We start from the raw sequence: 24364 nt of genomic DNA, 5'->3' as shown, positions 1-24364 counted from the left end.
TAATTTGCAATACAAAATGAACCTCCATCCGTCATTGTCGCAAAAAAAAAACTTTTTTTTTTATATGAAACTAGAACGGAAATTCTGCTGCTGCTATGTAGTTGCAGTTCATTTCCTGGACCCCCAAACAAAAATACCTGCTTTAACTCGGCTCCACTTATTCATGCTAAAAATACACAGTCGTTCACCTTTACTTCAGAGTGTTTTGATAGCCGATGAAAATAGGTTTCAACTTTATTTATTTAATATCTTGTTTGCAATTTATTGACGCAAATGCAGAGACATTTACGTCATCTAAAATTCACAAACTTTACACGAAATTCTATAGCCTGTAGAAAACAAGGTAAACGAAGTTCATATTTTGACAAGTTGTTTTTTAACTTGTAAATTCATCGCAGACCATGTAGGTCATTGCCCGTTTTGTATAATATCCAAAATATAAAATATAAAATTTAACATCTATTAAATCCAAAATATACTTTGATGACGCAGTCTCCTCAATTATTGTAAATATATTTGTGTGTTGGGAGTAACCAAAACTTTTCGCAACTAGCTATACCCAGTCCGATTGTTTGTTCATTTGTTTGTTTAGATGATCTTCCCGTCAGTGAAACTCGGTAAGCTCTTCGCAAGGGGGTTTAAACACCAAGCGAACAACAGCCAATCTCTCTCATACATTGGTTTAACGTCTATGATCATGATTTTAATAAATCAAGAAATTAGGATTATGCAACTGTACGTCGGCAATATTCATTCTAATTATTGTGAAATCAGCGGTTACCTTTGTAGGGTTCAAACTCACAACCTTGTGATCGCAAGTCCGGCAGTTTGCCTTTTTGGTGTATTATTGGGTTATGAAAGCAGATCTCCTCATTCACCAAGTTTTCAATGGTTTATCCAACTGGTATGCGGTTTACGGTGTATCCAACTGCTCTATAAAAAAATACACCAACCATTAATTGGTAATATTTTGAGTAAACACCGATTATTGGCCTGTTTGTAAGTGACTGGGACTAAGTGCATTTCAATATCTGTTTGTTCTGATCTTGAATTCTAAATGAGTTCTTTGATGCGGTGAGTTGGTGTTGTTGTTGCTGATGTGTCTGTGTTTGTTGCGAGAGTTTTTCTCTTTCGCACTTGGCAGTGTAGACCCCTGTCATATGACGTCACTAGCTCAAACCAGCTCCATCACCGAGGTCGGAAGAAGACATTATCATTGGCTGAGAGTTGCGCGTACATGCGTACACATTTTACATTGATTGGTTGATCCCTGGGATGGCCGCCAGTGCATGTTTTGTTTAAGTACTCTAATTGTTCCTGGAGCCGACCTTTTACAAAGTAGTCTACCAGATTCAGAGCAGCTGACTATATTTCTGATTATTAGTTATTGTGTATGGTACCTTGAAAGACACTGGACACGTTTGGTTACTTTCAAAGATAAGTATTCTCTCATGGTGTGACCCAAAATATGCATCAAGTTAGAAACGTGTGCAAATTTGGACTCAATTGGTCATCGAAGTTGCAAGAGCAAAAATTAACGAAAAAAACACACTTGTTGCACAATGTGTGCGCTTTCAGATGCATAATAAAAGGATTCAGCTGAAGTCTTTTATTATTTGAGCAAGGAAACTACCTCTTTGTTACTTCAGAGGGGACCGTTTATCAAAATATTTTAAACTATCAACAGCTCTCCATTGCTCGTTAACAAGTAAATTTTTATGCTAATAGTTATTTTGCGTAATTACCAACTGTGTCCAGTGCCTTTAAGCTGACAAAAAGTTGGTGCATTATCAAGTTGGTGGTTTGACCACCGTCTGGTTATCCACGCTCCCAGCCTGGGGGTCTCAGTCCGAGAGATGGTCACGGGTCTAAAAGGTCCCAAATCAGGGCCTGAGAGGGTAACTGATATCTACTCAGAAAAGTTCAGACCAAAATGGTAAGATAACCAGGTGGAATCCGAGATCGATGCACGGAGCCTTGTCTGCATGATCGGGGCTCGTAATCCGATCAACTGGTTGCACCTGAACTGCATTGATCCGAACTGTATGAGCTGAGAGGACCGGGGCTAGAAGACTATATACCAAACGGACTCTCGCCATCTTTCTCAAGTCAGGGCGTATCGGTATACGACCGTCACTGAGTTGTGTATGATAATGGAAGCCAGACTCTATCTCTCTTCTTTTTTGTCAGGCTTCAAACCAACTGAAAATTTGTCACATCTGTCTTTTTCATGAAATCACAGCTTTTGGTTAGGTATCTAGGAAATCACAGTAAAACACCGTCGTCGAGTTTTGTATAAAACTAGAAGCTAGACTCTCTGTTTTTCAGGTTTCCAACCAACTGTAAAATTATTTCCAGGCTTCCAACCAATTGAAAATTTGTAGATATCGCAGCTTTGGGTTATAGGTACATAGACTATGTGAAATCAATGTGATCTCGAGTATGGTGATTCTGAAATAGCGTCTGTAAAGAAGCCACTGCTGAAGTCAATTAGCCATTTTGAGATGTTGGACACAATACTATGACATTGTATTGTGTTTGTTTAAATTGTCTGTCTTCACACAAACCAAGCAGTACACTCCTATAGCACCTTACATCAAAAAGGCTGAAACCATTGTCATACAAAAACTTGAATTACAATTTGCGAAAAAACACAAGGTTGTCATTATGCCGTGCACCGTATAGAGCTATCTAGCCTACTGCTTATTTAAAGGCGCCACTTTCATTTTTTTACGCGACTTGATGGACTTGGTGTACACATTTTTCTAATGAGGAGATTTCTGGATTTGTCGGTGTGAAGGTCTCAAACAAGATCTCTTAGACACAGATAGACGTCACATCTCTGACTGGCGTCGTCATTCCTTTTATTTGTTATTTCTTGTGGTCTCTCTGTTTGCTTTAGCGTGGTTTGTGGCGAATATTTGATTTCCCTTTGGGGTCAAGTCGAGGTTCCGAAAAAAAAGTTTTGAATAATTATCTGCATTTGGCTTCATTTTAATCACAAGTAAGAACACTTATAAAGGCAAACAACCAAACTGCCTGCTTCTTCGCAGATCAAACAAGCAGAAATCAGCAAGATCTTACAATAATTTAACCGAACAAAAGTTTTGGATTTACCAAAATTAACGCTCGACTAAAATTACGTTATTCGAACTTGCCTCCGATCATCAAGCAAGCTCAGTCGCCCACTGGTACGAAATCTGCTCTTACAAAAGCAGGGTCGTGGGTTCGGATCCCACCCTAGTGTGCCCGTGGATTTTACATAGCACTTGTGTAAACACCGAATATAGGGTATCATACATCGGTTAAAGTTTCGAAACAAGTTTTATAGTTATCATACAAAAAGATCTTACGAGTTATAGTCTTCCTGTGCGTAAACACCAGGCTAGTTCATTACACTGTTCTAAGTCTCTGTAAAAGGCAGTTGACACTATTGGTTAATTACTCAAAATAATTATTAGATAAAACCTTACTTGGTATCGAGTAATAGAGAGAGGTTGGTAGTATAAAACATTGTAAGAAATGGCTCCCTCTGAAGTGTGACCAGGGTGTTTTTTCTTTCACTATTATCTCGCAACTTCGACGACCGATTGAGCTCAGATTTTCACAGGTTTGTTATTTTTAAGACTCGTCTTTGACAATTACCAATAGTGTCCACTGTCTTTAAAAACTGATTTGTTTGTAATTATATCTTTCACTCATTGTATGTTTTATTGTTCTCTTATGCGCTAAGAGGCTTTTGCATTAGACGCTTTGCAAATGTCTTTATTATTAGTATTAGTGTTATTTCTATTACTAATATTACTCTAAACAAGGACTGCACTTGAGAAGATACAATCTTTTTGTCCTTAACGATAATGAATCTTGAAACATGTACTTCTGAAAGACGGAAAAGTGAATACAAAACAAACAATGTCCAGAGTGCAGAATAGAGTCGGGAAAGGTACGATGGCACTCCTCATGGGGACGCATATACCCTAAAAAATGTCGGCATGGTAGGAGACTCCGCCCCCCCCCCATATGGCGAACTGTGTACAAAAAACTTCTGGTAGCGCCCTCTATTGGAACATCGTACTTCAGCCCACGTCAATTCTCCATGGGGGAAATAATCCCCGGCAAACAGATATCCCTTGAACTCCAGTTCTGACCCGGAAAGCGATTAAAATGGCATTTTAATTTGGACTTTGCGTCAGTTTGACGCATTTGGGGGACATTGTGACACAAACCCCGGGTCAGGTTGACCCCAAAATGCGTCAGACCCGGCTAGGTCACCTCTGACCCGGAAGAATTCATTCATTTAATTGCACATATCTCACACAATACATCGGGTCAAAAGTTCTTATGCATACTTAGAACTGCGTGCTAATGTTGTTCAAAATTATACCTTATCATCTTCAATTAGTTTGAAAGCAATTAACTTCCGGGTTTATATTTATGTTATCGTACTGATACCTGTTTTAAATTATGGCTAAATAATTACGTTGGTGATATAGTAATCTTGCCGTACCTTGTTTTTTACAATTACAGTTAAAGAGTGCAGCTGCAAATGTTCTCCGCGAGACGTGGCTTATCTACAAATACACCAAACTGGTAAAAAACGTCAGTTCCAGGCGAATACGAAAACACCAACGGAAGTTTCTCAGCGCAATCCATAAGTAAGTTTTTTTTGTTCAGTATTAATTTTTGTCCATATAATATCATTGCTATTAATTCCTTCTTAGCATTCATTCGAATTCATAGGGATCGCCTTTTGTGTATTTTAACTGTATTTGGAGCAGTAGCAGCTGCATTTTGACTTTGATTCCTCATTCTTCTTGAGACGTCCACGAAGCCCACATGCTTGCTTGTCATAAAGTATTTATTAAAAAACACGTATTCAATAGAGTTATTTACTCTCTCCACATTCGACCAACTATACACTGACCGATACGCAGCGATACTCAGCAGAACCAGAAAAAAATCTATATTATTTAATTCTGAGCTCCTCGTTTCATGACAGTCCAAATAATCTAGGGACACGATGCAGCAGCTGTAGAGTCAGAAATTTTCACAACATTCATAATTTTACCCACAATCTTTCCAAGCTCAGAACTTAAAGGTAAATGAGTTTTCGGTCATCTTGCAGGGTCCACGTGTGACCTTGGTGAAATCTCGCCAGAATTTGCTCTGACGTCATCGGGTTCTTACCAGGTGTCTCGGTGCGGTGATGGACACGATCGAATATCTATTTCAAGTCCGTTCAAGTGACGTGCCCCTGCACGCCATTCACGTCACAGTAATAACTAGAAGAAGTTTTTAATAATATTCAGCCGAACACCTGGACGAGACTGGTGCATGCGGATATTATAGCATAATCCCTCCTTTCAAATGGAGATCCATCCGATTTGAGGCTTCGACATCGCGACCTTCTAACAAGATCTAAGCTAGATATGATACAAACAAAGTTTGTTGAACATTTGAGATTATACCTCAATCGTTAAACTATTTCTGTGACGTCACTCTTTTGATGGAAGTGTACATTATTTTTACGCATCTACATTTAACTGTAGATTCGTAACAAACTAACTGGTAGTTCAACTGGAAAATGACTGTCTTTCCAACTTACTGTAAAATGCTTTGCAAAATAGTTATCAATGTGACCAACTTCTTTTGACAAAGCATAAAGTTTGGGGAAATAATTCAAGTCAGAGAATAAACTCTTAAGTGTAGACTCGCTCCTACAATGTACTCGCTTTCGATTGTTGTACATTCTCTCCACGAATCTACACTTTCTCGTCTATTCTCCCTAACTGAACACAGCTCATTCGGGGCTCCTCGCTCTATTTCATAAGTGTAGGTCAGACGTGATATCTCCTTCATCAATTTCATATGGTATTCCGTCCGCACAGCTACGTGTGAGCCACTGCCTCATGTCATTCGTCAGCCGCAGACACGATGTGATGTCATGCTCGTCCACATTATCATGGCCCTGATGTGAGAAGTGTGAGAAAAATAATGATCCCATTCTGTTTCAGTCATGTTTATGAGCTGTCGTTACATTAAATTTATGTCGAGACACGTGATGTTATTTGTATTACCACTAAGCCGTACTTGACGAATGTAGAATTAAGGAATCGTGCTTAATACACAGGCATGCGACTTTTCCTCGGATCAACTGATTTCCTCTTTGTTTAATCTCAGTTCAAAATAAAATACAAAATACTATACAAAATCATTGAGATGTTTCTACCTGGCCAGAAAGTTACACGTTAATACCGCAGACGAGATCCTTTTTTTTTCTTTGGTTATTTATTTACTTGTTTATTTTTTTGTTTATACTTATGTGTTTTGGGTGTTGTTGTTGTTGTTTTTAAGTCAGAATTCAACTCGGGTTGTACAGAATTGATGCCGTTGACCTTCGCATTCGTGATCGGCCGGACTTTGCATTGACCTTTACACATTAATATTTTTTCTCTCCCCATACATGCTTTCTAATTAATCAACCTAAATAATTCAGCTGGAGACCTGTCCCGAACCAAATTTAGATTTATGCTAAGGGAATGCTTTAGGGATTAGCTCTCGTCTCTCAGCCTCGTGTGTGAGGAAAAACCACTGTGACATTTGTTTTAGCTCCTAAAGGAAACTGCACATTCGATTTGCGAAAATGATTGGTTGTATTGATTGAAAACACGCTTACATTACCGCACTAGCGAGCCATGATTCCGTCACTACAGCACGTATAGTCCACTAGGGTTTCCCCGAACATTCTCTCTCTCTCTCTAGAGCTCATTTTCTAGCATTGTGATAATCATGTCTTACAACTCATGATGTGATGTGATGTGGTAATGCTCTTTGATCATTAATGCTATTCAGCCCGATCGACCTGTCCTACCGCGATGTTTCCGCGGTTGTTTTCTCTGCCGTCAAAGTAGATTTAAAAACCAAGTAGGCCCTCTGTGAGGGGTCGCAACACGCTTTACCCCCCACCATCCCCTCCCCCAGCGACGTTCTTGTTTCGTCTTAAGCGCTCAAAGTACACGAACTCTCACGATAATGTTTATTAATATTGGTCAAAGTGAAATTTGTGGTGGTTCCGTTATTGGTGGAGCGCCTATGCATCTCGATCTATCACAGGGAGGCGCCATAACAAGTCTTATAAATGCCAAAGTACAAATTGAGATGGCAATTTGTGTTTATGAAAAGCTGGGCCAAACGTGTTGGGAAGGTTCAAATACCATCTACAAATTTGTTTACTTGAACTTGGGAAGGCGGCAGGATATAATATATGGGATTATTCTTAAAGGCATGCCTTTCTCTTTCTCAAAAAATACGTTACTTCAACAGCTCTCCATTGCTCAGTACCAAGTAAAGTTTTTATGCCTAGCAATTATTTTGAGTAATTAACAAGAGTGTTAAGTGCACTTAACACTCTTGTTAATTACTCAAAATAATTGCTAGGCATACAAACTTTGCTTGGTACTGAGCAATGGAGAGCTGTTGAAGTAACGTATTTTTTGAGAAAGAGGTGAGTTCTCACTTAAATAATTAAAGACTTCAGCTGAAGCCTTTAATTATGCCTCTGAAAGCACACAAAGTAATGCAACAAGGATGTTTTTCTGTCATTTTTCGCTTGCAAATTCGAAGACGGTCATCGAAGTCGGGAGAAAATAACGGGTAAACCCACCCTTGTTTCCGCACGTTTCGCCGTGTCATGACAAGTGTTTAAAATAAATCCGTAATTCTCGCTATCGATAATTTATAATTGTTTTAATGTTTTCTCAAAAAGTAAAGCATTTCATGGAATAATATTTCAAGAGACGTCTTTCACCATTACCTTCTGTAAACCATGTAAGTTATTTGTAAATCTGTGAACTTCTATTTTGTCTTCTGTTCCGAATGTGTATAATGGCTTTAAAGGTATTTTTATATGCACGCTGATTTTAACTAACAGTAAGTCTTTTTACTTCAATGACTGACGAGTGCCGCTGTGTTAAGTGCGAGCTAAAGGAGAGAGAGAGAGAGATCAGACGTGTGGCTTTTACTTTGATCAAGAAATCCTTAGGACTAACAGCGTCAACATTTTAGATTGATCAGTCTTGGTCCACGTATCTTGGCTTCAGTCGACGTAGTTCACGTAGGGCTACAGGACGCCCACCATGAGATTTTGTTTAACTTTCTTGCAATAACAGATTGATGCCGACAGAATAAGACAGATATCCAATTAGCAGTAACATAAAAATCACGTGATTTATAACGTCACAAACCACAGTGAGTTTAACACAAAACCAAAGGTCGTTTTGTTTACAATTTTTTTTTTCGAATGTCCAAAATGACTTGAAATAAACTAGAAACTATTTATCTAGTCCTTTTTTAAACATCGGGTCAATTTTATTTTGTGAAAACAAATAAAGCGCATAAGAAGAATTTGTATCCGGGCTAAAGTTTATTCTCGGAATTTTCTGACATTTTTTCTTCTTAGTTTCAAGTAATCGATTCTTTAGAAATAAACAGGCAAATAAACATGTCATGACATAACGGATGGTGGGATGAAATTCAAAAAATGCAGATTATTCTTCATTTTCAGAATCTACGAATACCAAAATTTAATTTCTGACAATTTCCCTCTTTCTCTTCCTAGTTCTAAATAATCGATTCTTTAGAAATAAACAGGCAAATAAACATGTCATGACATAACGGATGGTGAGATGAAATTCAGAAAATGCAGATTATTTTTCATTTTCGGAATCTATTAAAAGCAAAATTTTATTTCTGACATTTTTCCTCTTTTCTCTTCCTAGCTCCAAATAATCGATTCTTTAGAAATAAACAGGCAAATAAACATGTCATAACCTAACGGATGGTGATATGAAATTCAGAAAATGTAGATTATTCGTCATTTTTGGAAGCTATTATTAGCCAAAGCTCAAGATGTCCGCGGGTTTGTCACATGTTCCTTTTACATTGCTGCCACAGAAAAGTCGAAAGTGGCTCCCTCTGAAGTAACTTAGTTTTCGAGAAAGAAGTAATTTTCCACGAATTTGATTTCGTGACCTCAGGTTTAGAATTTGAGGTCTCGAAATCAAGCATCAGAAAGCACACAACTTCGTGTGACTAGGGTGTATTTTTCTTTCATTATTATCTCGCAACTTCGGTGACTGATTGAACTCAAATTTCCACAGGTTTATTATTTCATGCATATGATGAGAGACAGCAAGTGAGAAGACTGGTCTTTGAAAAATACCATTAGTGTCTACTGTCTTTAAAACTTCCTCCCTATAGGACTGAGTTGAGAAATTTGAGACTTGAATTTTGAATAAGAATACTGTCCCCAAAGCTCACCTTTGAACTATATAGTATACTTTATTTCATCATGTCCCCATCAGGCTAAAATTCAACTTCATTTTAAATTCATACACACTTATTTTGTTTCATTTATTTATTTATTTGTATGCAATGCCCTTCGTGCATCTTGGTTATCCACTCAAACATTTTATTGACGCGTTATTGACTTCTGAATAACGAATACGTATTCGTCTTGCCGTTTAGCATCAGCTTTTTTCTACAAATCGTCATGTGCCCGGGGTTAAGGCCTTAATGAAAATGTTATTGGAAAAGGGGGCGGAAGCAAATGAGTAAACATTGTGTTTTTAGTAGTGTAAACGTTTGATCGCTTTTCTGCCATTCATGCGTCATAGAAGGGAAATTAAATTTGCTTCAAATGGGAAATCATGTCTCTAGGGTAATTCCAGCGAAAATATGTAGCAGTAATGCCATATTTTCTGTTTTGGGAAGCCGTTTTTGAATTGCTTACGAAAACTTTACTGATAAGCGTAATAAACAAACACACTAATTGTGTTTAAAAAAAAGTGGATATTAAAATTGGACCGGTTGACTATATTATACGTCATAAAAGGGACATTAAATTTGCATGGGAATGGGAAAACATATCTGTTGGGGTAACTCTAGCTAGAGTAATGCCTTATTTTCTTTGGTCATGAGCTTGATTGCTTACGATCTTTTTCACTGAGATGAAATTATGTTGTGTGTCTGGAAGAAGGGGTATTGCATGAAGCTCTTCTCCGGGGGCACACACAGTATTGGAAGAACAAGAGCTTCTATTTATTTTTTTTATTTTGGCACGGATTGACATTTGTAAAATAAAATAAAAAAAAGTTGTTATTCATGATGTAGGGCGAACACGTGTTTTCTTCCTTTAACTTTTAAAAAGTTCATGGCAGAAAACACTTTTTAAAATTTTTTATTAAAGTTATTATTAGTAAATGTTCTCTAAAACCTGCCTCGTAAGTATTAACCTTTTTGAAGTATGGTGTACAGAGTGCACTTTTTGGTTTGGGTGCAAACAGATTAATGTAACAAATCCAAACCTAATTGTGTCATATAGCATTGTGTCCACCATGTTTCAAAATGGCGTATAAATTTACCCCAAAAAGGTTCATCCTTAAAACATGTCAAGTCCAAATTGACGAGGAAATTAAAAAAGGATATCAAATTGTGCCATAACCCGTAATGCGTAATGCATTATTGTCACTCGACAAAGTAGTGGTCAATCCATGGTGGGCTGCCTGAAGATGCTCGCAGCGACAGATCTTCCTGACTGTGTGCCAAGGATCATCCAATGCCAATCGATACTACTCTTTCATAGAAAATGCCAATGGATGAAAACAAAATAACCATGGCTTAGGGTAGTACGTTGGGTATGGGATCGGACGGTTAATTACAACCTGCGGGTTCGACTGCCTTTACACGCACGTTGCCAATGCTTGTCTTTTTGTTGGTCGTTTTGTATACGAGGTTGTGAAACTGTTCGTGTGGAAAGCTCACTGGTTGATATTGAAAACAGTTTTGCATTTTGTTTGCACGAGCTCGGAGGAAAGTTTTTAGCATAAAAATTCGGTTATAGGAGTCACGAAAAAAATGGACAAACAGTAAATAATAGTGACTGTTTTTAACATTGAGTTTTAAACCAGTGCTTTATCAAAAAAATTTACACTTTATACCATGTGGGTTGTGTGCAAATCTGTGACCAATGTTTAGTGCCCATCACGCTTTAAATGGTACTCATTTCAAATTGGATGTCATGTGATTTATTTTCTAGCAAGATTTGCGACATTGGGTGTATAGTGTTCCTTTAAAAAAGAATGTGGTGATAAAGACATTGCCTTTAAAGTGTCATTAATGTCTCCACTATTTGGGTTAAGGAGACATCAGTGTCAACTACATGTTTGGTGTCCTCCATCGTTTACACAGCCGCACATACATTGATCAAAATGTAAACTGAAACGACGAGAAGGGCCCGGGGAGATATGTAGTTCTGCCTTAAGCAAATCTTCTGAACAAATTCACTTCGTCTTGTCTTCTGCTCTTGCCAATATACATGTTATTCTCAATCGTCTTATTCCATATCTCCTCTCAAAACTGAGGACCTACATCAAGAACAACTTCAAACCAATATTTGAAGGCTGTTGAAACGCATTAAGTGGTTGTTGTGACGTCACTCCAAGGGCCAATCGATAAGTGCAAATCGGAAGGGTGCCCGTTCCTTGACCTTTCAAGATCCATGCAAAGAAGAAGTAAAGGAAAAGGAAAAAAACAGGAACAACAGTATTCATGTAGTTCTTGTCTCTTAGATGACCTGTAGCTTTCTCTGGTCCTTCAACGCCAGCCGTCGAGGGACCAGCATCACCTTTATGCGCCTGCCATGCATATTGTCATGCCCTGGAGCCTACACGTATCGCGTGTCTCTACTGAGCTGCGTTTTGATGATAGGAACACTAGATGACATGGTTGTTGTGTCCGCCATATTTGATGGCCACTCATTATTCATCTTCTCCTTCTGACTACTCTTATCTCCTGTGCCGGGTTCTTGCGGCATGTACCGCTTCGTTACGATGGAGCCCGTGTTTAAACGCCACGGGGGTGTAAAAGAAAACTGTAGTTGACACGCTGAAGTGCGTGCACGATCGCACAATTTTAATGACTGCCAGTTAAAAGAAATTCATCTTCACAGTTAAATGCACAGCCATCAATCTCCTATCATCTTATGACTCACGAGCCTTATGGCAACCCCGTGCATTCCCGGTATTCAACAATTTAACAAAACATTTAACAAAATACACCAATAATAAGAGATGTTATTTACCTTGGCTCTGGAACAACTTTGCTTGATTCAGACATCAGGCGAACACTAAGGCAGGAGACCGAGCCTTCTCCAGTGCGGGACTGGCCCTATGGAATTCACTTCCTGATAGCTGCCGAAAAGCAAACTCACTTTCATTTAAGAAATTGCTGTAGACCCACTTGTTTTGTCGACAGTGATTTTGTATGTTTGGGCCATAATTGGCTTTTATCTGTACTGGACACCTAGCGCCTTTGAACCTCTGGAAAAGGTGCTCTGTAAATGCCAGCTTATAAGTACTAGTAGTAGTATTCGATTTGTAATGCGATGAGGTGAAGAAATAATAGTAATACATTTTTAAAGTATATATCATGGTTGTGAGTGTGACACATGCGTTGCTATATACATTGGCCCTAAAATACCTAACATGATAAACGATTTGTTTCCTTTCTCTTTTTTTTTGTTAGCCTTCGAGAAAGACTCTGCTAGGTTCGAAACGTCAGGCCGTTAACTATTTTGTGCATGATGAACGCGTGTTTACACCACTTCCGTCACAGAGACATGGCGACCATGTAATAAAGGAAGCCAGTCTAATTGTCTCCACTTGTAGATTCATCATTATAATATTCTTTGAAGAACAAAGTTTTCACTTCTGCAAAATGGGTTCATGCCGTTCGTGCCCGGCATACAGCTACGAGTTATGGATCACGAGAATACTCGAATACTCAGCATTGCTGAACACTAAATGAGTGAGTGGACGTGATTTGAAAACAAACAAGACGGGATCGATACACTGCGCATGTCCGTGCATTATCAAACAACAAGAGGGCATGGGCTCTCGTCACTCTTGACGCCATCTTGGATAACTTATCGCGTATTTAAGGGATTGGGTACTTTTTGAACGACACAAAAGACAATGGCCACATATTTACATTGCTATTACTTTAACACCCTGTAGTGTTCAATTAAATGTTATGGTCTTTATATTTGCAAACACCAATTGTGTCAATTTTAACACCCCAGTTTGTACCGCATATGTAACTCTAGTAAAGTGTCCACCAAATTGGACTAAAACTTAATTATTAATTTATTCGAAGCATTTACAACTGTCATTTTGTTGATGTCCTGTTATTGATTAGTTTATATCGCTTATGTAGTGACATTTTACGCTCGTACTTCGATATCCCCTAACTTGAAGCATCGTCCATCCATAAACAGCCCCAGGATTTTGTTGTATTTTTTTTCTTCTTCCTCTCACCCCTTCTCTCCTTCTGTTGCCGCGCGAAAAATTATTACGAACATCAGGTGCAAATAATGGATGACATTAATAACTGGCCTCCAGGCCGAACTAATTTTTCGTGCTCGTGTCACATTATGCCTTTTTGAGAGGGGCCACGGAATGCAGAAAAAGTTCCCGGCGACGGGTTTTTCCGGCTTGCTGGGACAGCGCGGTTTAGTCCCTTTGGGGGGGATGGTAGACGGTTGTGTCGGGACACGCTCGGCACCGTTTCTTGGTTCACGTACCATGGAACCAGTGCCTTCAAGGAGAGGTCAGAAGCCAACGATGCCCTTTGGATGTTATGCACAGTCAGCTACATGTTCTCTTCTCTGGGCAGCTGAGGCTCGGTTACTTTTACTGAAGGGGACATTAATTCTATCGATTGACTCGCGCACTCAGCTTTCTAGTTTTCTAAGAAGCTGTTAATACTGCATTTTTATACAGCCATTATGAAGGTGTTGTTTTGGTGTTTAACGTTGGATGTGAATAAATTGCCATTGAGTATCGGTATGTCAGATTGTGGGGCAACTCGCATTGATCATTTAGTGACATATTAATTATCATTTTATAACAGGTTGAACTTTGGTTTGCCAAAGGCCTGAAGAAGTGCTTTGGTTTTTATGAGAACAGAACACAAACCAGGGGGAAACGAAAAAGCATTATATATGTACATGGGTAGCTTCCGCAAAACTGGTATTGAAATAATGATATATGTCGCTGTGCATAAAAAAAATAAAAATAAAACCACAAGCTGTTTGAATTATAATGCGATCCATCACCCCTTAGTAGTGTCTAATTTGGGTGAATCAAAAATATATATATGTATTTAAAATAATCTTTTTCTTAATATCTCCGTCCGCAATGAGGGCCGATATCAGCACATGCTGCCATTGTCTTAATATGTCCATTGTCTTAACCACATCAAACGCACTGGTCAGCTCATAATGTCATGGTATCCTAAGCTGGACCATACCACACATCATAGAGGTGTGTCGTTTTACACGGGTCAGTGGTTTGGTCAGGAGGGGGAAGGACAATACTCTGCCCACATCCTTTGTGTTTACTTAATCAGTCAATAAATTGTTATGGTTGATGAAACCAAATTATTTAACTGAACTAATTAATTAAGCAAAGAAATACTCTTAAATTAACCCAGACAACATACCTGGACATCCCACAAAGGGTCGTCAAAATAAGCAGTACAAACCCTCCCAACTCATCGAAAGAGATGGTTAGCATAGGCTAACAACGTACCAGAGTGACGTTGCAACATGTCCCTCGCTGGGAAGGTAAAAAACGAAGGTTGAAATCCACAGTATTTGGGAAGGTTGTTTCAAAAGCAATGTAGATACTTGCTTTACACAATAAAAACCGAATACTAGAGCAACACCATTTATATGTGTAATAGGACCGGTTCTAATAGTATGTTGATTTGTGATCTTATCATAGGAGTGTGTGCGAATAGAATACTCTGAAAATAATTGTACCTATCGTGTAATAACCAACCCCAATGAAAAACCACATCATCCAAAAATAAATGAGAAGGAAACATTAGAAAACCTTCGTCGCCATGGCAACTGATGAAAGGATGCGTGTGATATAATAATTGCGCGCGTTCCTGATGATAGCACCGTCACAATTGTAATCAGTGCACAAACCTACATTGATGAAAACAACCAGTTTAGACTGTGTGTCCTTCGAGGCATAATTCATACGAATAACAGAGCAAAGGCTTCACAGCAAAATTTGAATTAAATTTCCCTGTTTTTTGTCTCTTTCTCTTCTTCTGCTTTTTTTCTCTTTATAAATATATATTTAATTTAATAGATGGAAATTTGCTTCAGGGATAAAGAATATTAATTTTGATTTTACCCATGCTAATACGCATTGGTGTGTATGGGTAAAACCAAAATTAATATGTTTGTAAATTATTTCTTTGTGTTTTGATATCTTTTTTAATCAATTGTATGTCTGTGCGTTTCTATGGTAGATTTGGTACTGTTCGAAACGACGAGACCAACCAGGCTCTTTTTAGAGCAATCACTCACTCAAAGGAGATTAATTAATACATGGTTGTACCCGCAGGTTTACCATTCTTTGTTGTTTATCGATGTCATGCAAAGAGTGTAATCGGTTGTTCACTATTTTCTCGTGACCATGATGGCCGATTGATATCAAACTTCTACAGGTTTGTGTGTTCATAAACGTGGTGGGTTACATAAAGTATCCACACTGTCAGCAACTGTTTTGTTAACAAAACCAATTCTGTAATATTCCTTAGGCTTCTTGGAACGTGTGTCGACTTCCTGTTATTGTAGATTCTCCTTCGTGAATTCAAATCAAGGCCTCATTTTTGTCCTACTTCCGTTTTATACAAAGTTAATTTGTAAGAATAAGCTATAAATAATAGTTAACGAATAGGTGCAACCCTGTATCAAATCTCACTCTAGGAAGTATTGGCTCACAAAAGAGCCGAGTAATGGTCTCGAATGGTCTCGAAGTATACTCTGCTCGTATTCTTTATTGTTGTGTATTCTTATTATTCATAGCTCCAAGCACTGGATACTCTTGGTAATTACTCAAAATAACTGTCAGCATAAACCATACTTGGCAACAAGTAATGGAGAGCTGTTGATAGTATTGTGCGAAACAGCTCCTTCTGAAGTAACGTAGTTTTTGAGAAAGAGATAATTTCTCACTTAGATATATTTGAATTTGATTTCAAGACCTCAGAATTTGATTTCGAGGTCTCGAAACTGAGGATCTGAAAGCAGGCATCTTGTGCAACAAGTGCGGTTTTTTCTTTCATTATTATCTCGCAACTTCAATGACCAATGAGCTCAAATTCTCACAGGTTTGTTATTGTATGCATGTTGAGATACACCAAGTGGGAAGACTGGTCTTAGACAATTACCAAAGGTGTCCAGTGTCTTTATAATAAATCAGTGTCCAGAAGAAGACAAAAAAACTGTAATACATTTGTCTTTGAATGTTAACGAAGGCTCAATGACACGTGGTGTAAAGCAAACCACTAACCAATCTGAGTTCAGTGACTGGATGGTCCATGTTTCCTCTCGAAAAAGAAACAGTCCCTTTTTTCTCATCTTCCACGCGGGACGTCGAATCAATCACAACGTCTTGACGCTGATTGATTCTAATAATAAAACCAGAAACTGTGTCTTCACAATGACATGTGATCTTCAGGGAAATTATGTCGCTTTGGTGCTGTCATCTCTCTCTTCGTTCGGTCCCGTGATAAGTTGTTTGATTCATATGCCTGGTTAATTTCCACAAATAAAGTGGTCTGTTTTCGGGTGAATCAGGCAATTCCTGAAAGTGTTTGTACCCAAGACAATGCCGCTGGGTTTTCTTCAATAACCATTAATTACCGCATTGTTGTTGTTGTTGTGCTGCCGCTGGGTCTTAACGCGTTAGGATCTTGTGCCCTAATTTGTTTGTACCTTATGGGGACCAATGACAAACCAAAATAGGGAAACAAAAGGAACCCATCTATAGGGGAATATTGAAGACTGGGGTGCTCCACGAGGAAATTTGTTTACAAAGTCTAAAGGACAAAGGAAAGAAGGAAAAAAACTCTCCACAAGGGTGCATTTTTGAGAATGTGGGAGTTCGTATTCTAGTAAAGACATTGAGTATAATGCTGTTAATTCATGAGTGGTTTTCTGAAATGTGCCCAGAGGTTGGAGTATACGTGACGGCGTTTCAAATCCTCCATTCCCTCGTTGCATCTGCAATATATATTCACTTATGGTGCCCAGTGCACTCTCGCAGCAAAAGATATTCAAACTCTGTTATTTGAGAAAGACAGACTACTTTGCTAATATAGAAAGTACGTGTCACAATGATTGATCACACCATTGTGTCTGAAACACACGTTTTAAGACACCTCGTCTGACATATCCCTTAACAATCACATTGAGTGACTGCAGTATGGAAAGGTACAATGCATTATGTTCTTGTACTGTTTTTAGAACTTATGTGAATCCCCTTGTAGGGTATTTTCCACAGAATCCACAATTGAGCAATATACCCCACATGGGAATTATTGTGTTTTACTATTTTTTCTGAGCTTATAGGGGTATCTATGTAGGGTATTTTTCACAGAATCCATAATGGGACAATGTAACCCGCAAGGGAATTATTTGTTTAACATGGATCCCATCAGAGAATTCCTTAGAAGATGGAGTAAAAGAACATAAATAATAGGACCCCCACTAACAGGACACATACGGTTGTGTGTGTGGGTGTGATTTTGTTCCTTCTTATTTCGTCTTCTACATAAACACACACGAAGACTGTTTTTACACTTGATAAACCAAGAGCCAACGAAATATAAATGGGTTGCTCAATCTCTGCGTTCCTCCATACATTTGGCCTAACTGTAGGAGAAATATCTTTCATATGTCACAATTGATTAAACTTGTTTTGTTTCCTTTTTCATTTCCCCCCTCATTTTCGCAGGCTGAGAAAAACAAAATTAGATCAAAGAAAGTTAGCGGACGAGGCCAGCACGGTCGTCGATATGGCTAAGGTGAGAGTGTGTACAATTCTTTTCATGTTGCTTGTAATGCATTGGTGCTCCTTGTGTCTCTATCTTTGACTGAACATGTGTAATTTGCATATAATAACTATTCATCTGAACATGATAATAAGACTATGAACTACGAGGACATTATGCAAATGCATGCTGGATAGGAACATTTGGGAAAGCCATCATAAACAGTGTGGTGGAAGCAGTTGGAATTGAATGTTTGTAATTGTATTTCTACCTCATTGACATTACTATGAAGTGTCGACCAAAATCCCACAAGTTGTATATGAAATACGACACCGTGGATGCGGTAGATTTCGGTATCCATCCAGGCCAGTTTGCATCAAGGGTCCGGGTAATTTTCCCCGGGGGTTTTGCCAGAAGCATATCATGTTCTTCGTCAACCGAACGGCATGAGGCCGGATTCGTAGAGAGATGGAATTGTCAACAGAGGGCGCTGTTACCCTTTACTGTGCTTCGCTTGAGGAGTTCTGTTTAGTCTGTATGTACCTCACAGGAGACCTCGAATGTATTTGTATTGGTTGGCTTTTCATGTTGTTCCATTAATCGTTACCTTGGAGTAGGTCAGGGTCGCTCTTCCTCCATAAGTTAAGAAAATACGCCGCCGACGTTCCTTAACACATCAGTGAAGAGTGAACGATAATTGGCCGGGACATAAATTGCCGAAAAGCACTGGCGATTAAAATGATTTTGGACTGGACAGGGCATTCTGTATCAACTAGGGCGATATTTTTGTTTTGACAACCAAAATTGGCACTGTCGTTGTGCTTTTCAATGGGGAATTTTGTTTCCTCTCAATTTATTCAAAAAAGAAATCCTTAGAACATTCAGGAAAGTTGTTGAGAGTGGAAATTCTATACTAAGAAAATATTGCAACCAGTGCGTAAATTTTATTCTGACTAGTAATGCACATACTTTCTTTGAAATTCTCCCCCGCATACAGAAAGGCCAGATCAAAAAACCGTAAAACATTATTATTGATATGGGATGAACTTGAAAGAAATGTGCAAACACCCAGTGCGTGGGCCCCCCGCAGCATTCAACAGCTGGGCTTGGCCTCGTGAGCGCACAAAATGCAAACCCATTATCTGACTAGCCCCCCTGGATGTTTAAAGGAACACGATGCCTTGGATTGGATGAGTTGGTCTTTGAAAAGCGTTTTGTAACCGTTTGTTATAAAATGCATATGATTAGCAAGATATTTTAAAAGTAGAATATAATGATACACACCGACTTACCTCGCCGACTAACACGGTCGGCCATGTATGGGAGTCACTCCCACAAATGGCCGACCGTGTTAGTTCGCAAAATAAGAGGAAACCAAGCAATTTCGAGGCGCATTTGTGTGGATCATTGTATTTTGCTTTAAAAACATCTTTCTAACCATATGCATTTTGTAACAAACGGTTACAAACGCTGTTCAAAGACCAACCCGACCGTTCTAAGGCAACGTGTTCCTTCAAGCCCATTTCACCCACCCAGTATGGGAAGCAAACGACTGTTTGATGTCTTACTCTGTGATCCAATACTAGTCAAGAGATTATTGTAGATAAACTCGTCATAACAGGTTGTGTTGATCTGGAGAAATCAACCCAAAAAGATTTTTTTTTTCTCCAAATTTGTATGATTTAAGCGACTGGTTGACAGATGGAGTGCTATTCCCACTCAACTGACTCATTCTGGTGGGTACAGTACACGATTGTGTTTTAAAATGACTGAACAAATTAATTATGCGAAGAACATGGTGTATTTTCTAAGCAAAATAGCCGTCGGGTCACCAATCGATTCATCCAGGGTCTAAACAGAATACTTTACATGTTCTCGGACATGCGAGTTGGGGAGAGGGGGGGGGGGCGGGTACCAATTGCTTGAGAGAACCCAACTTGTTGCGTGGGTGTTTGTTTTCCACGGTTTGTAGGTTCCTTGGCAATGAGGCTGACATTAACGAAGGCTGCCTGATGCCAAGGTTGAATCGTTTGGTTTGAAGAGTTCGGACAGAATTCCTTGGTTTGTCGCTGCCGCCACATTGACATTTTGTGTCGTTTTGGATTATTGTTGACGATGAAGTCTCATGTATGTCCTTTGTCTCTGGTTGGTTCGTTTCATACATGGATTTAAAGGCAGTGGACACTATTGGTAACTACTCAAAATATTTATTTGCATAAAACCTTACTTGGTAACAAGTAATGGGGGAGAGCTGGTGAAAGTATAAAACATTGTGAGAAATGGCTCTCTCTGATGAAGTGACGTTGTTTTCGAGAAAGAAGCTATTTTCAACGAATTTGAATTTGAGACCTCAGAATTAGATTTTGAGGTCCCGAATTTCAAGCATCTGAAAGCACACAATTTCGTGTGACAAGGGTGTTTTTTCTTTCATTATTATCTCGCAAATTCGACGACCAATTGAGTTCAAATTTTCACTGGTTTGTTATTTTGTGCATATGTTAAGATACACCACGTGAGAAGAGTTGTATTTGACAACTACCAAAGGTGCCCAGTGTCTTTAAAGGTTGTCTAGGTCTAGTCTTGGCTTATGATGGGTTATCCATTCAAACGCACTTTTTAGTTGTTGAATTGAAACTATTTGGAATGTTCAAATTACTGCCGAAATGTCAGCAGAAATATAATGTCGCCAACCGAATTGGTTTTGTTGACGTGTATAGATACAGCAAACAGCAGCTCGTTTAAAATCTTCAAAACTTAATTCGTCAAGAGGGGTTTTATGACAATGTCATCCGTACTGACAACTTTTACACGTTTAAAGGAAAGGTATTCGTTTTCAAAGCACTCTTGAAATTGCAACAATAATTTACATGATTAGAAAAACAACAGCTGCCGATAGCCAAGCATTTTGAGAATCATTTTACTTCGGAGTATTGTGATGAAAAGTATTATTCAGGTGTTATCCCCAATAAATTAATCTGAGAAACGTTTCAGTCAGATACGTTTCGCAGATTGTTTCTTCCTGCGTGGACGTCGTAACCACTCTGGGATTTGTGGCGATATCTCAAAACGCGACCACCTTTAAATTGCAAATGTACTTTACTGTATAGGATTGATAATCAAATGAACGGTTAGATAGAAAACCGAAGGTATGCCTTCCCTTATACAAACCAAATGACCTAATTCTCACTCCCTATTCCCGACTCTATTCAAATAAATCCGATTTTAATATTTTAAGACCTAAGACATAAGAAACTGCATTACTCTCTATAAAAAATGAGAAAATACATTGCTCGCAAAAGTTTAAAAAGCACCAGAAAAAAAAGAGAAAAAAGGTTACAAAAGGCAGAAAACAAAGATAACCTACAAAGATGTAGTAACCTACAAATATACAAAGAAATTGAAGATGATTAGTCAACCCGCATTACTGGATGCGAGTAGGGTCAGATGGCGTTGGCCTTTGCAGATTGACGAATAAAAAGAAAGGGTGTGAAAACACATGCATTTTCTACCCCCAGACACTGCCATAGAATAACATGACCAGATATGAAGAGTTTAAGTACCACTCACATAGCGGAGATAATCCACACTTACTCCGATCGTATGAGTATATTCGGAACCCGTAGATGACCGTTGGATGAGACGAGAATACTCTAGCTAGCAGACCAGGGAAACCGAACCCCCGCACCCGGACGATTCATCGCATCTCTCTCGGTGTCTCCTCCCACTTGAGATATACTCGGGTAGTCCAAACACGCACTCCTTGTACATCTTAATGTCGGGTGCATAACCTCTGCCCGTCTGGAAGATGTTTTTCTTTTAAAGTCCCGTTTTTGTAAGGCACGCTTTAAAGACACTGTACACGTTTGGTGTTGTCAAAGGCCAGTGTTCTCACTTGGTGTATCGCAACAAATGCATAGAATAACAAACCTGTGAAAATTATGACTCAATTTGTCATTGAATTAGCAGGAGAAATATGAAAGAAAAGACGCCCATGTTGCACTACTTTTTGTGCATTCAGATGCATAAAAAAGGCTTTATGTGAAGTATCTTATTATTTTAGTGAGAGATTATCTCTTTTAGCAAACACTACGTTAATACTTCAGAGGGAGCCGTTTCTCAAAATGCTAATGCTCTTCATTGCCTGTTAATACCAAGTAAACTTGTTGCTAACAATTATTTTGAGTAATTTCCAATATTGCCCAGTGTATTTAGAGACAATTTACAAGGTTATTAGTCAGCAAGAACGTATTAGTTTCAGCCTGCAGGCCTAGTGTCAAGTTTATAAGAGTGCTCGTTTTCCAGATAATATGTTTCCGGCTGGAACAATTATCAAAAATCCAGTAGCCAATGTCTTTGTCGTGTGGCCTGTCTGCACCATAAGTCGGTAATGCTTGTTCTTACTGTGCCAGAAAGTGGACAGACTGCGTTTACCTCACAGCCTCAGTTTGGTTTCATTGACCTAGGTCCAGTTTCATAGAACTGCTTAAGCAAAGAAATGTTGCTTAATAATATCCTGCTGAGCAGAATTGAGCAGGAAACCAGTCACTAATTGTACATGAGACATGGTATATTTTGGCTGGTAACCTTATTCTGGTAAGCACATCTTTGTTGTGCTCAGCTACTTATTGTGCCTAAAGCAGCTCTATGAAATTTGGCCAAGAAGAACACACAAGGTGGTTGGGCCACGAAAAGGGTTTACAGTAGAGAATAAGCTAAGGTTTTAGATAGTACTCATATTCGGTTGCTATTTGATCTCAGGTAGACGTCCTCAAGCTCTATGTGAACTCACTCCTTAAACTCATCGCCATCGACCTAGCTTAGAGGTCGATAAAGTTGTCTGGAATCGACAAGTTATTTGTGCCTGGATTCTCAATTTGTGTGATAAAGGAGAATCGGGGTATTTTTTGGTCATGTCTCGCGTTTCATCGCATTTTCTCGTCGCTTTTGAATCTCATTGGTTGTTTGGATTGCCTTTGGTATTATTGTGTCGAGCTTGTGTCTATTTTAGTCCATGGTGCATGGCGTGACCAATGCTGGCATTGCTACTAAAACCGTAGACGTGTGGGTTTCAGAGTAGTTACGAAATCTATATAGACATGTTTGGCAAGTGTAACTGTACTTTTTATGAGTTTTTAAAGAATTGGCACGCTTACTGGTATCACGTATCTATTCGTCTTTGTAGATCTGTCAAAAGTTAGAGTTGTCATAGCATAATCAGGTCTTCAACAAGGAAGCCGTGGGTAAAAAAAAACACGGCGTTTCTCCACTTCAGACAAACACTCGCGGCCGTGGAACACGGCACCGATGCGTGTGCCTCTACGCCGGCCTGAGAGCAGCCTGAAAGCACCCATGATACATTTATTTGCTGTTGGGGATATTAAAAGATGGTGGATTTGTTTAGACCAGTGTCCAATTTCTTGGCCAGTAATTACTCAGGCACCGTTGAGGAGTGTGTGTTTTTGTGTGTCCAGACGACTCTTTGCTGATCTAGTTTCACGCTTGATTTTGTCCTGTTTGACAGATGCCTGTATCATGGCACCGTGTTGGATGGAAGGGAAATGGCGGCAGCTATTTTTGTCCCACTTGTGATATTTAATCTAAGTGTGTTATTTTGATAGATTTACCCAATTAATCAGAACGGCTTCTGACGTATCATATGATCCAAGTTGTGGTTACTTACGACTGTTACTTTAATAAAAGCAATTAACAATCGGTTTATGAATCACTGAGTTTGGTGTATAGTATAATGGTTTGGCTTCTTTACATGTGACTGTCACCAACCGACCAATCATAATGCCCAGTAGCACTTCAACCAGAAAATCCCTCACACTTGAAAAGAGATTGATGGTTTCACCCCTGCATAATTATATTGATATTGGATCCGTGTATGTGGCTTTGACGTCACACACGGGGACCAGTGACGTCATAGCCATAAAGATGTGTGGTATATGGTGATGGGAACCATTTCACTCATTCTGAGACGGTGTGGGGATTTTTTGTTTTCCTTTATTTCTATTATTCATAAAGGTGTATAGTTTTTTTGTTTGTGTATCTGGCGTTTGGGTTTCGGTTTTTATTTGGTGTTGGATGTTGTAAATGGCCACTTCGAGCTCTGGGACGTTGAGGGAGCACCATCAGGTCCAATTCCTTGCAAAAACAAAAATCTATCCTTTAAATTTTTGCCACTTAAAATTCATTCCCGAGTCAGCCCTTTCTTCGCCCTGCATGCATTGCCTGTACGCTAAACGGGACAGTGTAATTTAACACAAACAAAAAGCTATTCAACCGGTTCAGGCATTTGGTTGAAAAATGCTGAGAAGCAAACAAACACTGCCAAAAAGTTTTTAAAAAAATGTCCACATAAAATGTCATTGAAGATCGTTAGTCTGACAAAATGCTTTAAAATCAAGCTTTTTTTCCTTTCTGGCATACCCCCTCTTTTCTTCCTCGG

General features: G+C 38.9%; 1 protein-coding gene across 3 annotated transcripts in view; it reads left to right on the top strand.

The window, feature by feature from the left end:
• The window catches only part of LOC139941447 (small conductance calcium-activated potassium channel protein 2-like), a 183675-nt gene that overhangs the window by 147063 nt on the left and 12248 nt on the right, over positions 1 to 24364 (top strand). For all 3 annotated transcript variants that reach the window (XM_071937944.1, XM_071937943.1, XM_071937945.1), the window contains 2 exons: positions 4528 to 4655; positions 17877 to 17946. In XM_071937944.1, coding sequence (XP_071794045.1) covers positions 4528 to 4655; positions 17877 to 17946 — 198 coding nt within the window. The remainder of the gene's footprint in view (positions 1 to 4527; positions 4656 to 17876; positions 17947 to 24364) is intronic.

This window comes from Asterias amurensis, chromosome 9, assembly GCF_032118995.1.
Source record: "Asterias amurensis chromosome 9, ASM3211899v1".
NCBI classification, from domain to species: Eukaryota; Metazoa; Echinodermata; class Asteroidea; order Forcipulatida; family Asteriidae; genus Asterias; species Asterias amurensis.
Note: the sequence above shows the minus strand (reverse complement) of the source record. Positions and strands in the feature narration are given on the sequence as shown.